General features: G+C 39.3%; 1 protein-coding gene across 1 annotated transcript in view; it reads left to right on the forward strand.

Annotated features, from left to right (window-relative positions):
* The first annotated feature begins 1,017 nt into the window (after positions 1-1,017).
* sv2ca (synaptic vesicle glycoprotein 2Ca) overlaps positions 1,018-17,137 on the forward strand; it is a 24,780-nt gene continuing 8,660 nt past the window's right edge. Inside the window, exons 1-6 of the mRNA XM_037680109.1 lie at positions 1,018-1,719; positions 10,343-10,523; positions 11,500-11,666; positions 12,062-12,152; positions 13,663-13,714; positions 13,902-13,962. Of these exons, the coding sequence (XP_037536037.1) occupies positions 1,125-1,719; positions 10,343-10,523; positions 11,500-11,666; positions 12,062-12,152; positions 13,663-13,714; positions 13,902-13,962 (1,147 nt within the window). The 5' untranslated portion in view covers positions 1,018-1,124. The remainder of the gene's footprint in view (positions 1,720-10,342; positions 10,524-11,499; positions 11,667-12,061; positions 12,153-13,662; positions 13,715-13,901; positions 13,963-17,137) is intronic.

Here is a 17,137-nt window from a genome sequence, read left to right on the forward strand (position 1 = left end):
ATCTATCTATCTATCTATCTATCTATCTATCTATCTATCTATCTATCTATCTATCTATCTATCTATCTATCTATCTATCTATCTATCTATCTATCTATCTATCTATCTATCTATCTATCTATCTATCTATCTATCTATCTATCTATCTATCTATCTATCTATCTATCTATCTTTCTTTCTTTCTTTCTTTCTTTCTTTCTTTGTGGTTTCTTAACAGACCGTCTACCTGCTGACATGCATTCCTTCAAATAATGCTAGGCTTTTAATTATAAAGTTTTCAGCTCTGATAATAATACAGTAAATATTTGACAAGAGGGATCATTTTTGACTTAACTGACTCATAATGTGCATTAAGGTGCAATACAATATTAGCAGCCTCAGATAGAAGTTGTGTGTGTGTGCTTGTGAGATCAGTGTCTATACATCCACTCGTGACCACTTCCCTCCTGCTTTGCTTGAATTAAATGTGACAGCGCTGTTCCAGTCGGGTCGTCACTCTCATTACAACAAACTGGCTCTTTATTGAGGATAAATTGATTTTGGGCTGAGCTTTCTTGTTTACGAGCATTATTATTTTCTTCATAGAGCTCATCATGAGTCAGCAGATTCAGCATTTTCTGCTCTTAATAATTATCTCTTTAAAACCAACGCCAGCTCATGAAATACAGAACAAGGAGAGAATGAACCGCTTGAAATTGAATGTTCATTTTAATAAAAGGTGAGCGATACAGAAACGGGCCCTTTTCTTCACGTCAGACCAGATGATTAAAAGCCCTGGGAGATAGGTGTGTGAATGATTAAAGAGGGATCGTGCTGCCAGTGGGATGTCATACTCTTTGATATCTATAAATGTAGTGATGGTGTCCTAAAAAAACTCTTTCTGTCGTTCTTTGATCCTTCTTGCCCCTTTTCTAATTATTGCTCTGTTGTTTATCCTTCCCTTGTGTCTTTTAGCCTGGCTGATGATTGCCACACACACTGGGGATTGGCTCCTGTGGTGACACACTCAAGAGTTCCTCCAGACCCACTGATAGTGCCATTCCTGCAAACGCCCTGTCCTCCCATATTCTCCCTACTTCTATTTTTTTTTTTTAATTCAGTGAAGATTTGCCCTTGGAGCCAGAATGGAGGACACTTACAATAACAGGACTTCTCTGGTCAAAGGGGCCAAAGACATGGTCAAAGAGGCCAAGCGACATGCTGCCAAAAAAGTGAACAAGGTGGTGGACCGTGCCACAGACGAGTATTCATCCCATCGTAACTATGCACGATTTCAGGACGAAGAGGATGATAGGGAGGATTTCTATCGGAACCAACAGGGGCAGGAGGGAGAGAACTACCAGGACAACGAGGAGGGCTCCAGCGATGCCACAGAGGGTCACGACGACGAGGACGAGATCTACGAGGGGGAGTACCAGGGGATTCCATCCGCAGGAGACAAAAAGCGTGAGGGCAAGGTGGCACTGGGACAACCCGTGTCAGATGCCACAAGGGGCCGGGATGACCTGGAGCAGGAGCGGCAGGCGGACGAAGAGGAGCTGGCCCAGCAGTACGAGCTGATCATGCAGGAGTGTGGGCATGGGAGGTTCCAGTGGCAGCTGTTCCTTGTGCTGGGGATGGCCCTCATGTCAGACGGCGTAGAAGTGTTTGTGGTGGGCTTTGTACTTCCCAGCGCAGAAACAGACATGTGCGTACCCAACTCCAGCTCAGGATGGCTCGGTAAGAACCCTGTGTTTGTTTTTTTATGTTTAAATGTCACATAGGTATGCATAAACACAAATACAACTGATCTGATCCAGCAGTTTCCAAATGTGTGTATGAGCTCCTCCAATTAAAGGTTGCCTCACTAAGTGGGTCATTTATACTCGATTGACCAAACTCACAAGACAAAGAGAAGACATTAGTGTTTGATCATCTATTAAGGTAAAACATACATTATCTGACCATCAAAGGGTTTATTTTAACCCGGTTTATTATATTTTCCTAAAACTGGGTAAGGAATTTTGCTGCCTGAACCTAAAGCAAATTAATTTGAGCCAGATCACCTGAAAACACACAGTGTAAAGAGAAAGTTCATATAAAGCAGCTTTATACAGACCAGTACTCACCTGAACCTGGCCCTTCAAAATAAACCTACAACAGAAGAACTACCTCTTCCTAGTTTATGAATTGGGCATTTCCTTTGTTCAGTGCTATCATGCATTGCATTGCAGTGGGTGATCATGCAGTTGGGGGTGGCTGTGGAGCAGTGGAAGTGACTTGGAACAGGAAAGTTGCAGGTTCAATTCCCTGCCATTTTCACATGTCCTTGAGCAAGACAACCAATCCCCAACTACTCACTGGGTGCTTAACTAGCGGCCCGCTGCTCCACTTTGGCGTAACTCACACGTGATGGGTCAAATGCAGAGCACCAGTTTCATAACTGTATGGAAACAAACATCGATGGAATTTGTGTGTGTGTGTGTGTGTGTGTGTGTACACGTCTGTCTGTTAGCAAAATTTATTATGAATCACTGGACACATTATAATGAAACTCTCAATTCAATTCAATTCAATTCAATTCAGTTTATTTATATAGCGCCAAATCACAACAATCTCAGAATAATCATTGGATGAACATCTACAACGGATTACATGTTGAAGCCAACCCGATTCATGAAGGTAGCAGAATCATCCTTAGCAAACACAATGCTTATTGTTTGGCCATTTTTACTGATAATTAGCCAAACTTTGGTGTAGTACTTGCTGCGCATCATTCCCTACACACATTTTGAGCACTAACAGATCATATAAGATCTTGATTTAAAACTTTGGCAATAACTGTTACAGTCAACACTCTGTCTGTTAGCAAAACGTCTCATAAACTACTGATCAAACTTTAATAAAACTCTGCAAAAGTAATAAATGGATTAACATTTGGCGTCAACTTGATTTAAGATGTCGGCAACAGCAAACTGACCTTAATTACAAGAATGGGTTAAACAGTAGATGTTACAGATATTGAGCTAAAACTTGGAGCACTTGTAGTTGAGAGTTGTCCCCATCACATTTTGAGTAAAATTGTTCTCAACAAGTAAGTCATTAAAATAAACAAAGGACATTACCAAACCCTACCATACCGTACCGTACCAGTTTTATTTATAGAGCACTTTAAGCACCCACAGGACCAAAGGGCTGTACACATAAAACAATCAGATAATAAAGAATAATTAAAATAGGCACATGACTGGTAGAATATTAGGTTTGTGGTAAATGGGATAAGCAGTTTGTTCTTATATACATTACACTTTACCCTATAAGCTGTTGATAAGAGTTTCAGGTCAGGTTTGAGAGGGTTATTCCTTGTAAGCTCTGTGGGCTGACATGTCGTCTCAACAGTCCCTGTAGCTATAGGTATATAATCCATCACCACAAAGCTGTGTCCGGGGGTTGACTCACTGTGCCAGAACCAGAGAGGAGAGGACATTAAATCAGGCCCACAGCACTTAAATACTACGTAACTGCTACAACAAGACACAATGCATCATCTTCATTAGCAGCTCCTGATGTCTGTCACTGTCCGTAATTGTACATAGATGCACTGTTACCGAATGCACTTTTAAAAATTGCTGAGTTCAAAGATTTTTTTTTCTTAATCCAGTGTTTTAGGAACAAGTATCCAAGGAAATATCTTTCTTCCTCTCTTGGCGAGCAAAGTCTTCCAGGCATTCTTGCTCTCTGCCCTACATGTACTTGTTCCCTGTCGCTCCCTTTCACCCTCCATTCAAAGACCCTCCATTTTCATCTCCAGTTCTCCCCCTTTCTCTTCATCTTTATCTTTCTGATTGCCCTGAGGGTCCTCCTTGTTGAGGTGTTTGCAGTGTGTGTGTTCGAGGAAGATTACTAAGACCTTGTTGGTATCCATTCATAGTCCACCAGACTAATTATTTTTTATTATAATACAGTCAGACTGAAATGTTAAAGGATCTGTGGGAACATTTTATTGCATGTGAGTATAAAAATAAGCAACTGTACATTTATGGATTAACTCAGTTAACGTAATTTTCATTCATTAAAGTAACAAGTCCTAAATTATAATGTAAGTATTTTAGTGAGATTTTGGCCAAGTGTGCCTTTCATTATGTGGACTAATATTTAGTTTTAGTAGCAGCACTTGGGGCTTTGCTGCAATATGACAAATGGGTGACTTGGCAACATTTGAAAACGCTGGATTGTGCAGCCCTGAAGAAATGTTGTTAGCAGATTGCAAAGAAAGCATAAAATAAGTGCTAAACTGAAAACAACCTTTCAGCTCCTCTGGTACTCCCATAGTGATTACTTGAAAGGATTTCCAGACAAACTTGCACTTACAGTTTCATTACCTCATTTTACATTGATCAAAACACCTAGATTAGAATTATTGACTTTATAATTAAAATATACAATCTCTAAGAAATTAGCTTCTTTTATCCCAGTAATTATAAGACTGACACCACACATTGAACAGATATTTAATCTTTAGAGTTATAAAACTGTACAGGGCCAAAACTAGTTTATTATCAAATGCTGTAATGGGCTTACATTGCGAAGACATACTGGTATATTATGATATAAAATTGTGGCCTTTTGTCCATTCCATTCTGTAAATTGTGTGAACGCTGACTCGGCATTCAAACTGTTGTTTTCCTGTTTTATATTTTCTCATCATTTTTCATGGGGGTGGGAGGATTACTTACCGTGAGCAGGTGATGTTAAAAAGCAGACAAACAAGTTGAATGATGGAATCAACAAACGACACGGGAGAGAAGGGAAAACGTGTTTAAAACAAGAAAATATCTAAATGAAAACACAAGCAAAATCATGACTGAAATGATAACAAATACCAGAAATTAACATTATCTATTAAAGCAAACACAATAAGCCTGACAGCATGACAAGATAAGCTATTACTAGTGAAATATCTGACATATTGTATGTTTATATCATGTTTGCAGAGAAGGCATCCAGCCCACTCATATGACAACATATACCATACCATTTTATTTATAGAGCACTTAAAACAGCGACAAGGCCAACCAAAGTGCTGTACAGACAGAACAACAGGCAACACTCAAAGCAATATACAAAATGAAATAAATCAGAATATAGACACAAAAACGTTGCAGATACTAAATATAACGACTAACCAGTGTGGAGCGTACAGGTATGAGATAAATTGCTTCCAAAGTGAGGTCACATTTATTCCACGTACCATAGAAAACTAATAATAGGTGAAAACGTGTTGACACATTTGGCATGCCTCTGATTTCTCTGAACAACCTGGCTTCTTGAGTGCATGTTAACTTAGCAGATGGAAAGAAGTGGATGCCATGTGTTTCCAAGGAGGAACGTATCTGCAGTAAAATAAATGATCCATGCAAAAACTGCAGGGAAAAAATGTGCAGTCACCCAAATGGACGATACTTTAAAGTCAAAAGTTTAAGGACGGCACAAATGAATTACTTTACTGAACAAACGCGTTAACACACTTGAAACATTGCTAGTAAATAATTTAAAAAGCACTGTAAGTGTTTTGTTGCTTTTCTTCTGTGCTGGAGTCATTCTGCAGCCTCATTAACCACAAAACGGCCACACAGGGCACAGTTTGTGCTAAATGTAAAGGGATGACGCAGTCTGAGAAACATAAAGGTCTAAGCAGCCTCTAAATAGCTTGGCTAAGTAATGATTTGATTACCGAGTGCAATCTGATGCAAATATCCTAATCTTATTGAACCTCCAAGGTTATCAGGATGAAGGATGGATTGGTATCGTTATTATTCATTAGTGTCCTTCCTGTTCAAATACTTTAAATGTTTAAGTAACCAGAATGATGGTAGGAAGTAGGAGAGGAATTTAAGGAGCCATACATGAGAGCAGAAGTAGAGAGACAAAAGAGGAGTAATGCTGTGGGAGGGTGTGGGTGGACTGGAGCTATGAGGTGGAGACTGGTAGTATTTAGTGAGGGAAAGACTGGGCTATTATCTCAAACAAAACCGACAAAAGAAATGCATCACCCTATCATTACTTATTTGTTCTCATATGCTATCTGTTCTTTCATGTAACGCCCCTCATCTCAGTTTTTTCTCCAACAAACCTTTTCTAATCATTAATTTTTCTGAAATACCTACATTTTCTGTTGTACCCTATACATTTTAATCCTGTTTTGTTTGTATTACGAGCACCTTTGTGTCCTATGACTTCCTTTTTTTTTTGTTTTTTCTTGAGATTCATCACTATGCTTTTTATTTTTTGTATTTTTATCATTTCCTATCATTTCCCCTGTCATGTTTGTAGCAGCTGGCAGGCTGTGAGAGGGGCTGTGTGTGGGGGCTGTGTGTAAAGGCTGTGTATCTGGGGCTGCGTGGACCAGGCGCAGCTGAGCATGGCTAAATTGCAGTAAGATCGCAGCGTCACTGCAAGGATCACACACTTCTTGAGAAAGAGTGCTGAGCGTGGGCATTGGAGTAAAGAATGGACTTTTTCTGCTGGATGTGTGGAGCACGAGAGCTTCATTGAACTGAATGGGTTGAGTTTCCAACAGTAAAAGATTTGTTGTCAACAAACAATTTCTTTTTAAACCAAAAATAATTAATCAAATGCAAATTTCCTTAAATTTTGTTTGATTTAAATATGACCAAACACTTTAATCTCCTTTTCTGCGGAGGTGGCACAGGCATGAATCCGATCAAACAGGCACAATGTAGCACAAATACGATTACATGCTGCTCAACGTAAAGCAGCTGTTGATAGAAGCAGAGAGGAAACTAAAGAGAATACTGTGAGGGAAGCACAGGGGAGAGGTGAGATGAACAGGAGTGTAAGAGTCCGAAATGAGAAAAATAAACGAGAAGTGAAGCAAGAAATTGGAAAGCAAGGATGAGAGGAAAAGGAAAGACTGAAAGATTGGGACATAAGGGTTGAGGAGATGAGGTAAAAGGGCAGGACACAATATATAAAAGATCATTTGAGAGAAAAAGAAATGGGCACTGAGACGTCGCCATGGGGTGCACCAGCTGCATGAGAGAATCATCTATATGAACAAAACAAGATGTGTGTTTTGTGTGAGGCTGTGACATTTTGCACTGTGGAGCATCAAAGCATGAAATCAAAGGAGAGGTCACGATGCAGCTCAGTGCTTCCACATCCCTTGGTGGGATGGAGGGGTCCTTTATATGTAACAAGGCAGAAAACATGGCATAAGGGTCTTCCCTCACCATTTTACTTTGCTTTGTCTATCTCATCTCCTACCTGGAGCTTTGTCTCATTCCTTTTTCTCACTTCTGCCACCCATTAGCACTTACATGCACGATAAATTTGCTTGCGTTTGTGTTTGTGACATTTATATTTCACTTCACCATTCTTAATCACCATATTGTCCAGTTGAGCAAGTTCAACATGTAGGAGTATTTTTATTGATGCGTGCTTGCACACAATTGCAGTCCAACAGAGCACCTTTGTAGAATTCCTCACATCATTAGGTGACCCTGTGATAGTGTCAGAGATGTGTTCTGACTCTTCAACAGTGTCATGGAGAAAAACAACACTTCTTACTCGCCTGAGAAGTCTCCTGACACACTGTCATCCTCTGAAGGTGCTCACATCCTGAATGGGTCTACAGCTCTACATTTAGACGCATTTCTCTGCCCTAAACGAGCAGGAGGAACAATTCAGTGCATTTTATTTTGAAGTGTAAAAATATAGTTAATAATATCCGATACATGCTCAATAATCCAGGTAGATAAATCTAACAAGGTTGAGTCAGGTCCTCTGAATGGATTCTCCTTTTTCTGCAAGAAGAATCCATCCAGAGGACTTGACTCAACCTTGTTAGATAATTAAAATACTTTCTGAAAGCTTCTTGTGGTAAGACATTTAAAATACAACGGCACAAGTAAAAAAAAAAAAAAGTCACTTAAGTAACATGTTGTGCATGGAGAAAATGGTGAAAAGATGTTTGATTCAGCGAGTAAGGAAAGAGAAAAAGAAAAGGGAACATGGGATAAAATGATTCTCCATACAAATCTCACATGGGAGGCTAATTTCACGCTGCTATTTTTGTGTTATATTGCATTCTGGTGCCCTGCACTCCCCTTTGTTGAAATCAGCTGACATCATGCTGACACACTGTGGAGCTGCTCGGACAGAACATCGATAAGTTCATTATGTAACTGAGTGTCCTCTGTGGGATGTACTAACTGTTCTTTATGTAAGGGTATTAAAGTAGCAGGAATCCAGGATTTCTTTCAAAGAAGCTTTTATTGTTTGAACAAAAACTTAAGGGAAAAAACAAACGGGCATTTGAATGTGGCGTGAAAACTAGAAGCCAATGGATGCTAATGGAGCAAACCTGAACTGTGTGTGTGAGACCATTAAACTTGTAGGTGAATTTATGGAACCCATAAAGGAGTCAACTCACCTGGGAGTGGTCACATTTTTTTGCAGCATTAAAAACCCTGCAGTAAAAAAAAGTCAAACAGACTCACAGCAGATGTCTGGACGCAGAAAGACAGGAGGAGGGCACCTTTCTAAAATTAATTTATGTTGTGTGAATAAAGTGTCCTCATGGCTGAGTCTCATTGCATTAGTCAGTTTAGTGCCGCATCTTATTTTGTATTTCCTGCTGAGTCATTTAAGTGCAAGCAACTGATTTAAATCAGATTGCTCTGATTAAAGTTTTTGAATATATTTGAGCACTTTTGTAGGCAAAGCAATATTTTTCTGCCTGTAAACAATAGTGTTTTTATCATGAACAGAAGGATTTATTAGCAGAGAAAAATCCTGTTGGAGTTGCATTTTTTGCAGCAGTCACAGCATGCCCCTGAAAGCCTCTGGTGGTACAATATCGGATAAAACACAGAGTAAAGTAACAATAGCCTCTTCTCCTCAGGGCTCAATCATGATGATCAGTGAAAGAAATCAATGCTGTTTTGTTGGAGCATTGATCCCATTTGTGACGGGTAGAAATAAAAGAGAGCAGTGGGCCCTTTTGTGTAGTCACCCTGCATTACTGTTCACTTTTATTTACTGTTCAAAGCCTGTTTTCTGAATTCCTTTTACTCACCAGTACAATGATGTTTTATTGGAGTCTTCTGGTTGAAATTAAAGAGTTCATCCCCACGTTTTATTTCTTTGGTCCAAAAGAACAGAAAAAATGTCAGCAGAAAAATAAAACAAAATTTCTATAGAATCGTGAACTAAAACAGTTACGTGTACAGTCGTTTGCTCACATTTATGACAGCGCGAGCAAACGTGAACAGAATGTTTCTCATCTGTGCGTACAGAATGGGAATATTGAATATAACGCCATGGTTAACTTTTCCCAATAATTTTTAAAACATTGACAAAGTCTGAAGAATTCCTGAATGAAAAAGGAAAAAGTGATAGAATGTTTTTTTTCAATATCATAGGTTAAACAAAGCTGGAGAGCTGAATAAACTTGCTGTAATGTCCAAGGTGTCTAGAGTTATCATATTAAGTCCAACTTCCTGTGATTTGACACTTTTTTCCTAAAATGGCATTTGAGAGCATTTATTTTTGTAATTATTTTGACGGGATTGTTAACAGTTTTCACTCGTTGTACAGTCTGTAAAGTGTAGCAGCACAAATTAACCAGATTATGAGCACCCATTACTTCTGTATAAAATATTGCTGCACCAATCTGTTGCAAATCTCTGTATGTGTTTCATCATAAGTCAGCATTGCCAGCTTGTAGAGATATGTTCTGTGTTTACAACCGTTTAGCTGAGGAAGGCCCCAGTTCTAGTTTACTCACATAGCCGCTCTGTTAAGCTTTACTGGTTTAGTCCTCGGTTTCTCAGTTCACATGTCAAAAACTGTTAGGTTTTCCATTTCTGGGCAACTCCATTGTCTTGTATGTGCTGTTTTGCTTGTTGAATTTTTCAAATGTATAACTTTTATGCTTAAAGTAGCAAGAAATTGAGTGTCCATCCATGACAGATTAAGTGACTAAATAACCCATTAGGAAAATAAGAAAATGTCTATATCTGATTTGTTGTACTCACATTTTTCTCCTTCTATCCACAATTGAAAAACTTTTTTAGTTTAAGTTACAGCTGCATTCAACCAATTTCCTCAATACGGCTCCACTAAATTTAAATTACTTTAAAATAGTTTGGTAAATTGGGATTTAGGAGGAAAAATAAAGTGACACATTTGTGAATGCAGCTGTTCAAAACTACGACGTCAGTGAATGAATAACAATAGTAATGACTAATAACCTGTTCTTTTTTGTTGTTGTTTCAGATTAGCGAGACTTTGTAAATCTTTGTCAAAAAATAGTCATGGTTGTCTGTCTTTCTTCCAGGCAGCATTGTTTACTTGGGAATGATGGTTGGAGCTTTCTTCTGGGGAGGGATGTCTGACAAAGTGGGCCGCAGACAGTGTCTTCTCATTTGCATGTCCACAAACGGCTTCTTTGCCTTCCTGTCGTCTTTTGTCCAGGGATACGGGCTCTTCCTTCTCTGTCGTCTCGCCGCAGGCTTTGGGTAAGTCTGACGAAATGGAGGTCAAGGAGGAATCTTGTCAAAAGGCTGGAGCTGAGCTTCTAATCCTACTTCAGCATCAGTCAGACAGTTATCAGCAGAATGCCCTCAATCAGACTGAAAGATTTGATCCCTGACATATAAATTTATTAAATAAGTGTATTGGTGCATTACTCCAGGTAATTCATCACAGACAAATAATCAGATTAAAAATGGGATTGTTTCCTTGATTACTTTCTCTGCTATTTTCTGTTATCCATGGTGTTTGCTACTGTGTTAATCTTTTATCTAACCAATTGTAAAATTTTATAGCAGCAAAAACCATGATTTGTCAAGATTTAGTGGTATTCTTTCTTACAAAAGTAGCTTCAATAAATTGTGTAAAAAAAGAAAAAAATGATTAGATGTAGACTCTCTTCTTCCCACAACATACACAACTTGGCACAAAGTGATTTATGTCTGTTGTCATCCTTGGCAGTGTTACCGTTCCTTTAAGAGCTAATTCAGTAAATGCACCGGCATCATTCCCTCTGGAGACACTCAGAGTAATTGAAAAGGTTGTTGAAGCCAAAATGACTCGTGTCCCTGAATCGTGACGAAACAGAGCGTTTCCTTTTCCCTTTTTAAGTTATGAGTCCATCCATCCATCCATCCATCCATCCATCCATCCATCCATCCATCCATCCATCCATCCATCCATATCCACCCGCCCTCCCCTTTTTTCCTCTTTCTGTGATTATTTTGTGTGTTTTAGTTCAGTAACAAAACCGCATGTATTACGATTTTTTGCCGAACTTGTACATTAAACTGGGTAAGAACTTTATTTATGTTCCAATTAGTAATTCTAAACAAATAAGGGTGCACTCATGATGTCATGTTAAAGACAAAAACTTAATATTTATGAAGGTTACATTTCTGTCATGACTCAGGGTGTCTCTGCCAAAGTGCTTCTAAATTTCTGTATCTTTTCTTTCTACAGGATTGGAGGAGCTGTGCCTATTGTTTTCTCCTTCTTTGCAGAGGTGTTGTCTAGAGAGAAAAGAGGAGAACACCTCAGCTGGCTCTGTATGTTCTGGATGATTGGAGAGATCTATGCATCAGCTATGGCCTGGGCCATCATACCACATTATGGTGAGTTCACATTCACTTAGCTTGGATAGGGAGAATCAGAGACAAACCATAAAAGAAAGTTGGCTTTTTATTTTGCAAACGTATTGATGGCCGAATGCAGACAAGCACAATTTATGCTGAATTTCTCAATGAGTTTAAAATTAATATATATAAATAAAAAAAACATTTTTAGTAAAACTTTTTGTAGGACCGATACCAGCAGCATATAGTAAAGGCAACTTTTTTGTCAAGTTTCCCACTGAAGTTGCAAATGTCACCCTACGGTGGGTGGTCAATGTTAAACCATAAACTTCCCCAGTCTGAACCTTGTAGCTTTTTGACATCAAACATGTGACAGAGAAGTTTTTAGGACAATTTTGCTTATTTTGTTGTTTTTTTTTCCCCTCGGCAGAATAAGCCTATACTTTACTGTTTAGGGGCTCTGTTTAAAGCTTTTAGCTATCTTTTCATCTTGTGGTGGCTGATAGGCTCCGTAGCAGTGTCCCTGGGACAGAGAATGATGTTCAAAACTTTTCTGATTAAAACAGCATTTCTCCTTCTATATGTAGTATATACATTTAAACTGTTGGCCAAGTTATGAGTGGTACAGCAAACAGAATTAAGCAAAATAATTGTACCTTTTCTGAGCAAAATTAAGATTTGGTGATGTCGTCACTATGTAGAGCTGCTGTGTTGGATGTACGTCTTATCACATTCTGATGGCAGGTCCAACTCTCCAGCTCCAACAGCAAACCCGTGCTCTTTTGTCATAATTGTTTCTAATAACTGTTCTGAGTATAAAACACTTATAGTCATCATCCTTAGCAGACATATTATCTTTATATGACATGTTATGTTTGACATTTTGATGTGCCCCTTAGGCAAAGGATGTCAATAGTTTGAACTGGCTTTGATGAGTCTGAGTTAAATGTTTATTTAAACTCTTGTGCTTCTTGGAGCAGATTCCAAAATGTACCTATCCTGACATTATTGCAATCAGCCGCTCCTGTTTTGATAGAGTTTTTATAAAAAGGCATCTACTCCTTTATGTTCAGATTACATTTTCTGCACCAGTGCAAAAATGATTTGTGATCAATTCTTTAACGCAGCTGAATTAACTCTCCTTTTTTTAAAATGATTTTCATCAAGACCAAAAACAACAAAGCTCCTTTGTTTTGGAGGTCTTATCTGTGCACTAGACCTCACACTTTTTAGGCAGAGGCATTGTCTTGCTCGTCGTGCATCATTTTCATTTTTTTCCTGGTTTTAAACCTGCAGAACCTTGTCCTTACTGGTTCCTCTCTCCACCTGTTTAATACGCTCTTCAGCTTTCTGTCTCACCCTGTCCTTCCTTTTATTACCGCCCCTCTGTCTCTGCAGAGTGTTCTTCTTGATCAAGCATAATTAGATTTTTCTCCTTGCTCTAATAGGACAAAGCTACATCTAGAGGTGATTTATGACCAAGCCCTGCTTTAGCCAATCTGTGACGTCAGTTAGAAAGTAAGACTCTGTGTGTGTGCACGTGCACAGTGCTTCAAGCACTGAGTGGATGATGTTTTGCTAGTGCTGCTGCAGACATGTACAGGTCTTCCTCAAGAAGAATTTAAATTAATAAAACCTGACACTGGAAGAGGTTGTTCAAGTGAACAACCCCCCCCCCCCCCCCCCCCAAACACACACACACACGTTCTTGTAAACATATTTTTTGGGGACTTTGCAATGACTTCCATTTATTTTCTATAGCCTAACCCTGACCCTTATCTTAAACCTAACTATTACTAGTACATGCCTAACCCCCCAATAAGACTTATCCTTATGGGGACCTGGCTTTGGTCCCCATTTGTTCTGTCTGGAACAGATCCCTCTTGTAAATGAGTCCTCGTGGCTCATTGAGGTTATCCTGTATAAATAAAGTTTGAATGAATGAAATAAAGAGCAGTTGGTTCCCACAATGGATAATTTTTTGTAAAATTAGTCCCTACAAGGTAACCTGAAACAACCCCAGGATGAATTTTGTTTGTCTTTGTTGTAGGCGAGAAGAAGAAGAAGTATTCCAAACAGGTGATGGTGCCGGAGGAGTTGAGGTGAGTATTGGTTCATAGGAGAGTGGCAAAACAGAAACTCAAGGACTGGCCCAGTTAGATGACAAGGTGCAAAGGTAAGTGTTTCCAGGCTCTAGATCTTACAGGAAGGTAACTCAGGAGATGCTCGAGGAAACAGGATTTACACTGATAAGTAACTCAGGACTGAAAGTCTCACACATTCCAGCAGAGGTCTACTGAGCCACAGGTCCTTAAATACAGCAGACCTCATCAGGCTGGATCAGGAACAGGTATGAGAGACAAGCTCCCCCCATCACTCAGGAGCTGCAAGAACAGGGCATCGTGGCAGGAAAACACAGAATCTCCACAATTTCTTTATGAAAGGAACCTACATGTCCTGCAAAAATACTGCAAAAATCACCAGTGGATTTAGTTTTGTTTTGTTTTCCCTAAGGTGCTGCAGTGCTTCCATCCAGCAGCAAAATGATGTATGAAGAAAACATTACAAGAGGCTTAGTTTTTTTATTTGTTCATTTTGTCCTTTTCACAGTTTGAACAGTGAAACAGTTCTGTTCTGTGCAGGACAGGCAGAGCATGAATGAACAAATGAATAAAAATGGTGGATGATTTACTAGATAATGTCGTCCCTTCCCACTCTGTATGGAAAATTGTTGGTTAATATGGTAGACAAAAAAAAAAGGAAAGTGGGTAATACAATTTGAGAGGTGAAGAAAATAAGGAAATTACTTTAAACAGAGCATATGGGATGAGTCAACATCTTATTTTTATTGTTAATAGCAAGATCCATTTCTTCTAAACAGTGAGCTGAAGCTTTTGTCCAAATATGGTCATTTCTTTCTTGGCAAAGGTTACAATGGTAAAAGCCACACACCAAGTTCAAGGCTACAAAATGGCAGCTCATAAATCAGTGATATGTTTTGTAAATGAGTCCTTGAGGCTCAATGAGACTAACCTGTATAAATAAAGGTTGAACGAATGTACTCAAGTCTGTGTTGATGCAGGTTGTCAGTGTACTGAAACACATGTACTGTAGGTGGTTTTCATTCTAGCCAATGGAAAGTCAAAAGATGTGTAGCAAAATTGTTGGCATTGTCTTACAGAACCTCACTGACCTACACAAGGCTAGGTCAATGAACAAGGTCAGGTTGATTCTGGCAGATCCTGATCACCCACTCCATGGTAAGTTCAGGTTGCTTCCATCTGGATGCAGGTATCTGCTGCCCAGATGTAGGACAAACAGGCTAAAACATTTGTTTATCCTTGTAGCGATCGATTTCAATTCAGTTTATTTATATAGCGCCAAATCACAGCAAAGTTGTCTCAGGGCACTTTACAGGAACATTCACATACATAAAAGCCAATTAGTAAAGTTCTCTATCTAAGGAATCCAGCAGACAAGTTGTTGCAGTCTCCCATCCTGAGCAAGCACAATGGCAACAGTGGAAAGGAAAAACTCCCTTTAAAAAAGGAAGAAACCTCCAGCAGAACCAGGCTCAGGACAAGCGGCCATCTGCTTTGACCGGCTGGTTAAATCAGGGCTTCTCAACGAACAATTATTTCTGTACTGTTATTTTAATATCTCAATGTCTTGTCTAGTGTGGATGTTTTATGTGCCTATTGACTGTGAAACAAATTGCCCCTTGGGGATAATAAAAGTTTCTTGAACTCGAATGTGTTGTAACTCAGGGAACCCAGATGGTATGAAATCAGAACAAGACATGACTCCACACGAAGTAATTAACAGTGTTTATTATATACAGTTATATACAGTTACAAAAGGTAAGTTTCTGCCTTGGGAATCCTCTGGAACCCTGAAGAGCGAGGACATGGATCAGGTCGGTAGTAGTATGAATTTTGAAGAATTCTAATAGACATGTATTGTCTTACAATTCTGGAGGTTGGTCTCATCTTGAGAGAGTAATCCAAATATTTCCAAGATGATGATCAGATTAAAGCAGGCAGATGGTTGGTGAGTAAAGAGCACTAGGAGACACTGGAATCCAAAACAGCCAAGATGTTGAGAAGCTTGAGGGACGCAGGTAAGCTGTGACACAAAAAGAAGACAAGGTTATAATCTTTACTCAAAAAGTATAACTTGGCCAAAAGCATAAATACCATGCCCATACGTAATGCTCCAGCGGACAGTAGAGCTCGACTGCAGCCTTATGTAGGGAGGTCTCCTCATTAAGGTGATGACCAGCAGGTGTTGATGATTAGCAGCCATCTTGGGTCTAGAGCTGCAAAAGGCTGAACTCTCATAGAACGAGTTGGATTTTCCTATATCTGTTCATCCACTTGTCCATCTATTCATCCATCTGTTTATTTGTCTGTCTGCACTATTTGTTCTTCCATCATTCTCAGGTTGTTGTGACTGACTCACTCTTCCATTAGTCAACTCTATGCAAACCCTTAGGCTTTATACTAAAACCAAGTCTTAGCTACCTTTGTACTTGAAGGGGTTGCCATTTGGTCCACCCTTTGACAGGAAGTAGTACGGTAGCCTCCAACTCTAAACAGGTGAGAATGCCAGTCTCCACAGATTTGTCTCTGGGCTTTTTGCAAAAGGTTTTTAACCCAACTGGTAAAATATTCAGAAGATCAGGAGCTTAGATAACGAAGATATGTCGAGGTCAATGAGTTTGCAGTTAATACCTTTATTTGCTTTCCACCAGCTCAGTGGGGATACTCCCAGATACATGTGGTGTTAATGCCAACACAAGGAACATCAGCTGCTATTCTTAAAGGATTGTAAAGAAAATGGCAAGATTTCTACATCTTATTTTTGGTTTCACATCCTGCCTCCCGTAGCTAGGCTCTCCTTCGTCTCCCCCCACCCCCCACCACCCCCATATATTTTGTGTAGTGAGAGTTCACTTCCAGCAAGAAAATTTCCCATCAGTGACAGATGTGTGAGCAGTAACCATAGAAAAAGTTCTAACTGAATTGTCTGTACTTTCTTCAAAAGATTTGTGGTATTTCTAGTTGCTGATTTATATTTTCCACACACATTAAATGTAGTTGTTAATAAAAAAAAAAACTGAATGTAATAACCATAAATACAGTGTTCTCAGTGTTGTTGTTTTGTACCATCATGCAAATTCTTTGTCTCTTTTGGGTTGTGTTCATATTACTTGTACCGAATGCCCACGACCTTTGATAATAGCTGTTTTTAGCAGCTATCAAAGCAGGATTTTAATATGCTGTAGGATTAATTCTAAAACTGCTGTTTCCTGGCAAAACCATTAGCATTAACCCCCTCCCAACCCTGTGGCTCCCCTCCTACGCATGTTGATGGATAATGGTGCTATATTCCCTTTGGAGCAGTATCTCCATGAGGCACGATCTGTGGAGAGACGTGGGAGGTCACGACGAGCGTGACAGCCCATTTTGGGGGTTGTGGTGCTAGAACGCCAAAAAGTGAAGCCTATGAAAGGCTGGCGCGGT

The sequence above is a fragment of the Nematolebias whitei genome, chromosome 8 (assembly GCF_014905685.2).
Source record: "Nematolebias whitei isolate Nwh7 chromosome 8, NemWhi1, whole genome shotgun sequence".
Classification (NCBI taxonomy): Eukaryota; Metazoa; Chordata; class Actinopteri; order Cyprinodontiformes; family Rivulidae; genus Nematolebias; species Nematolebias whitei.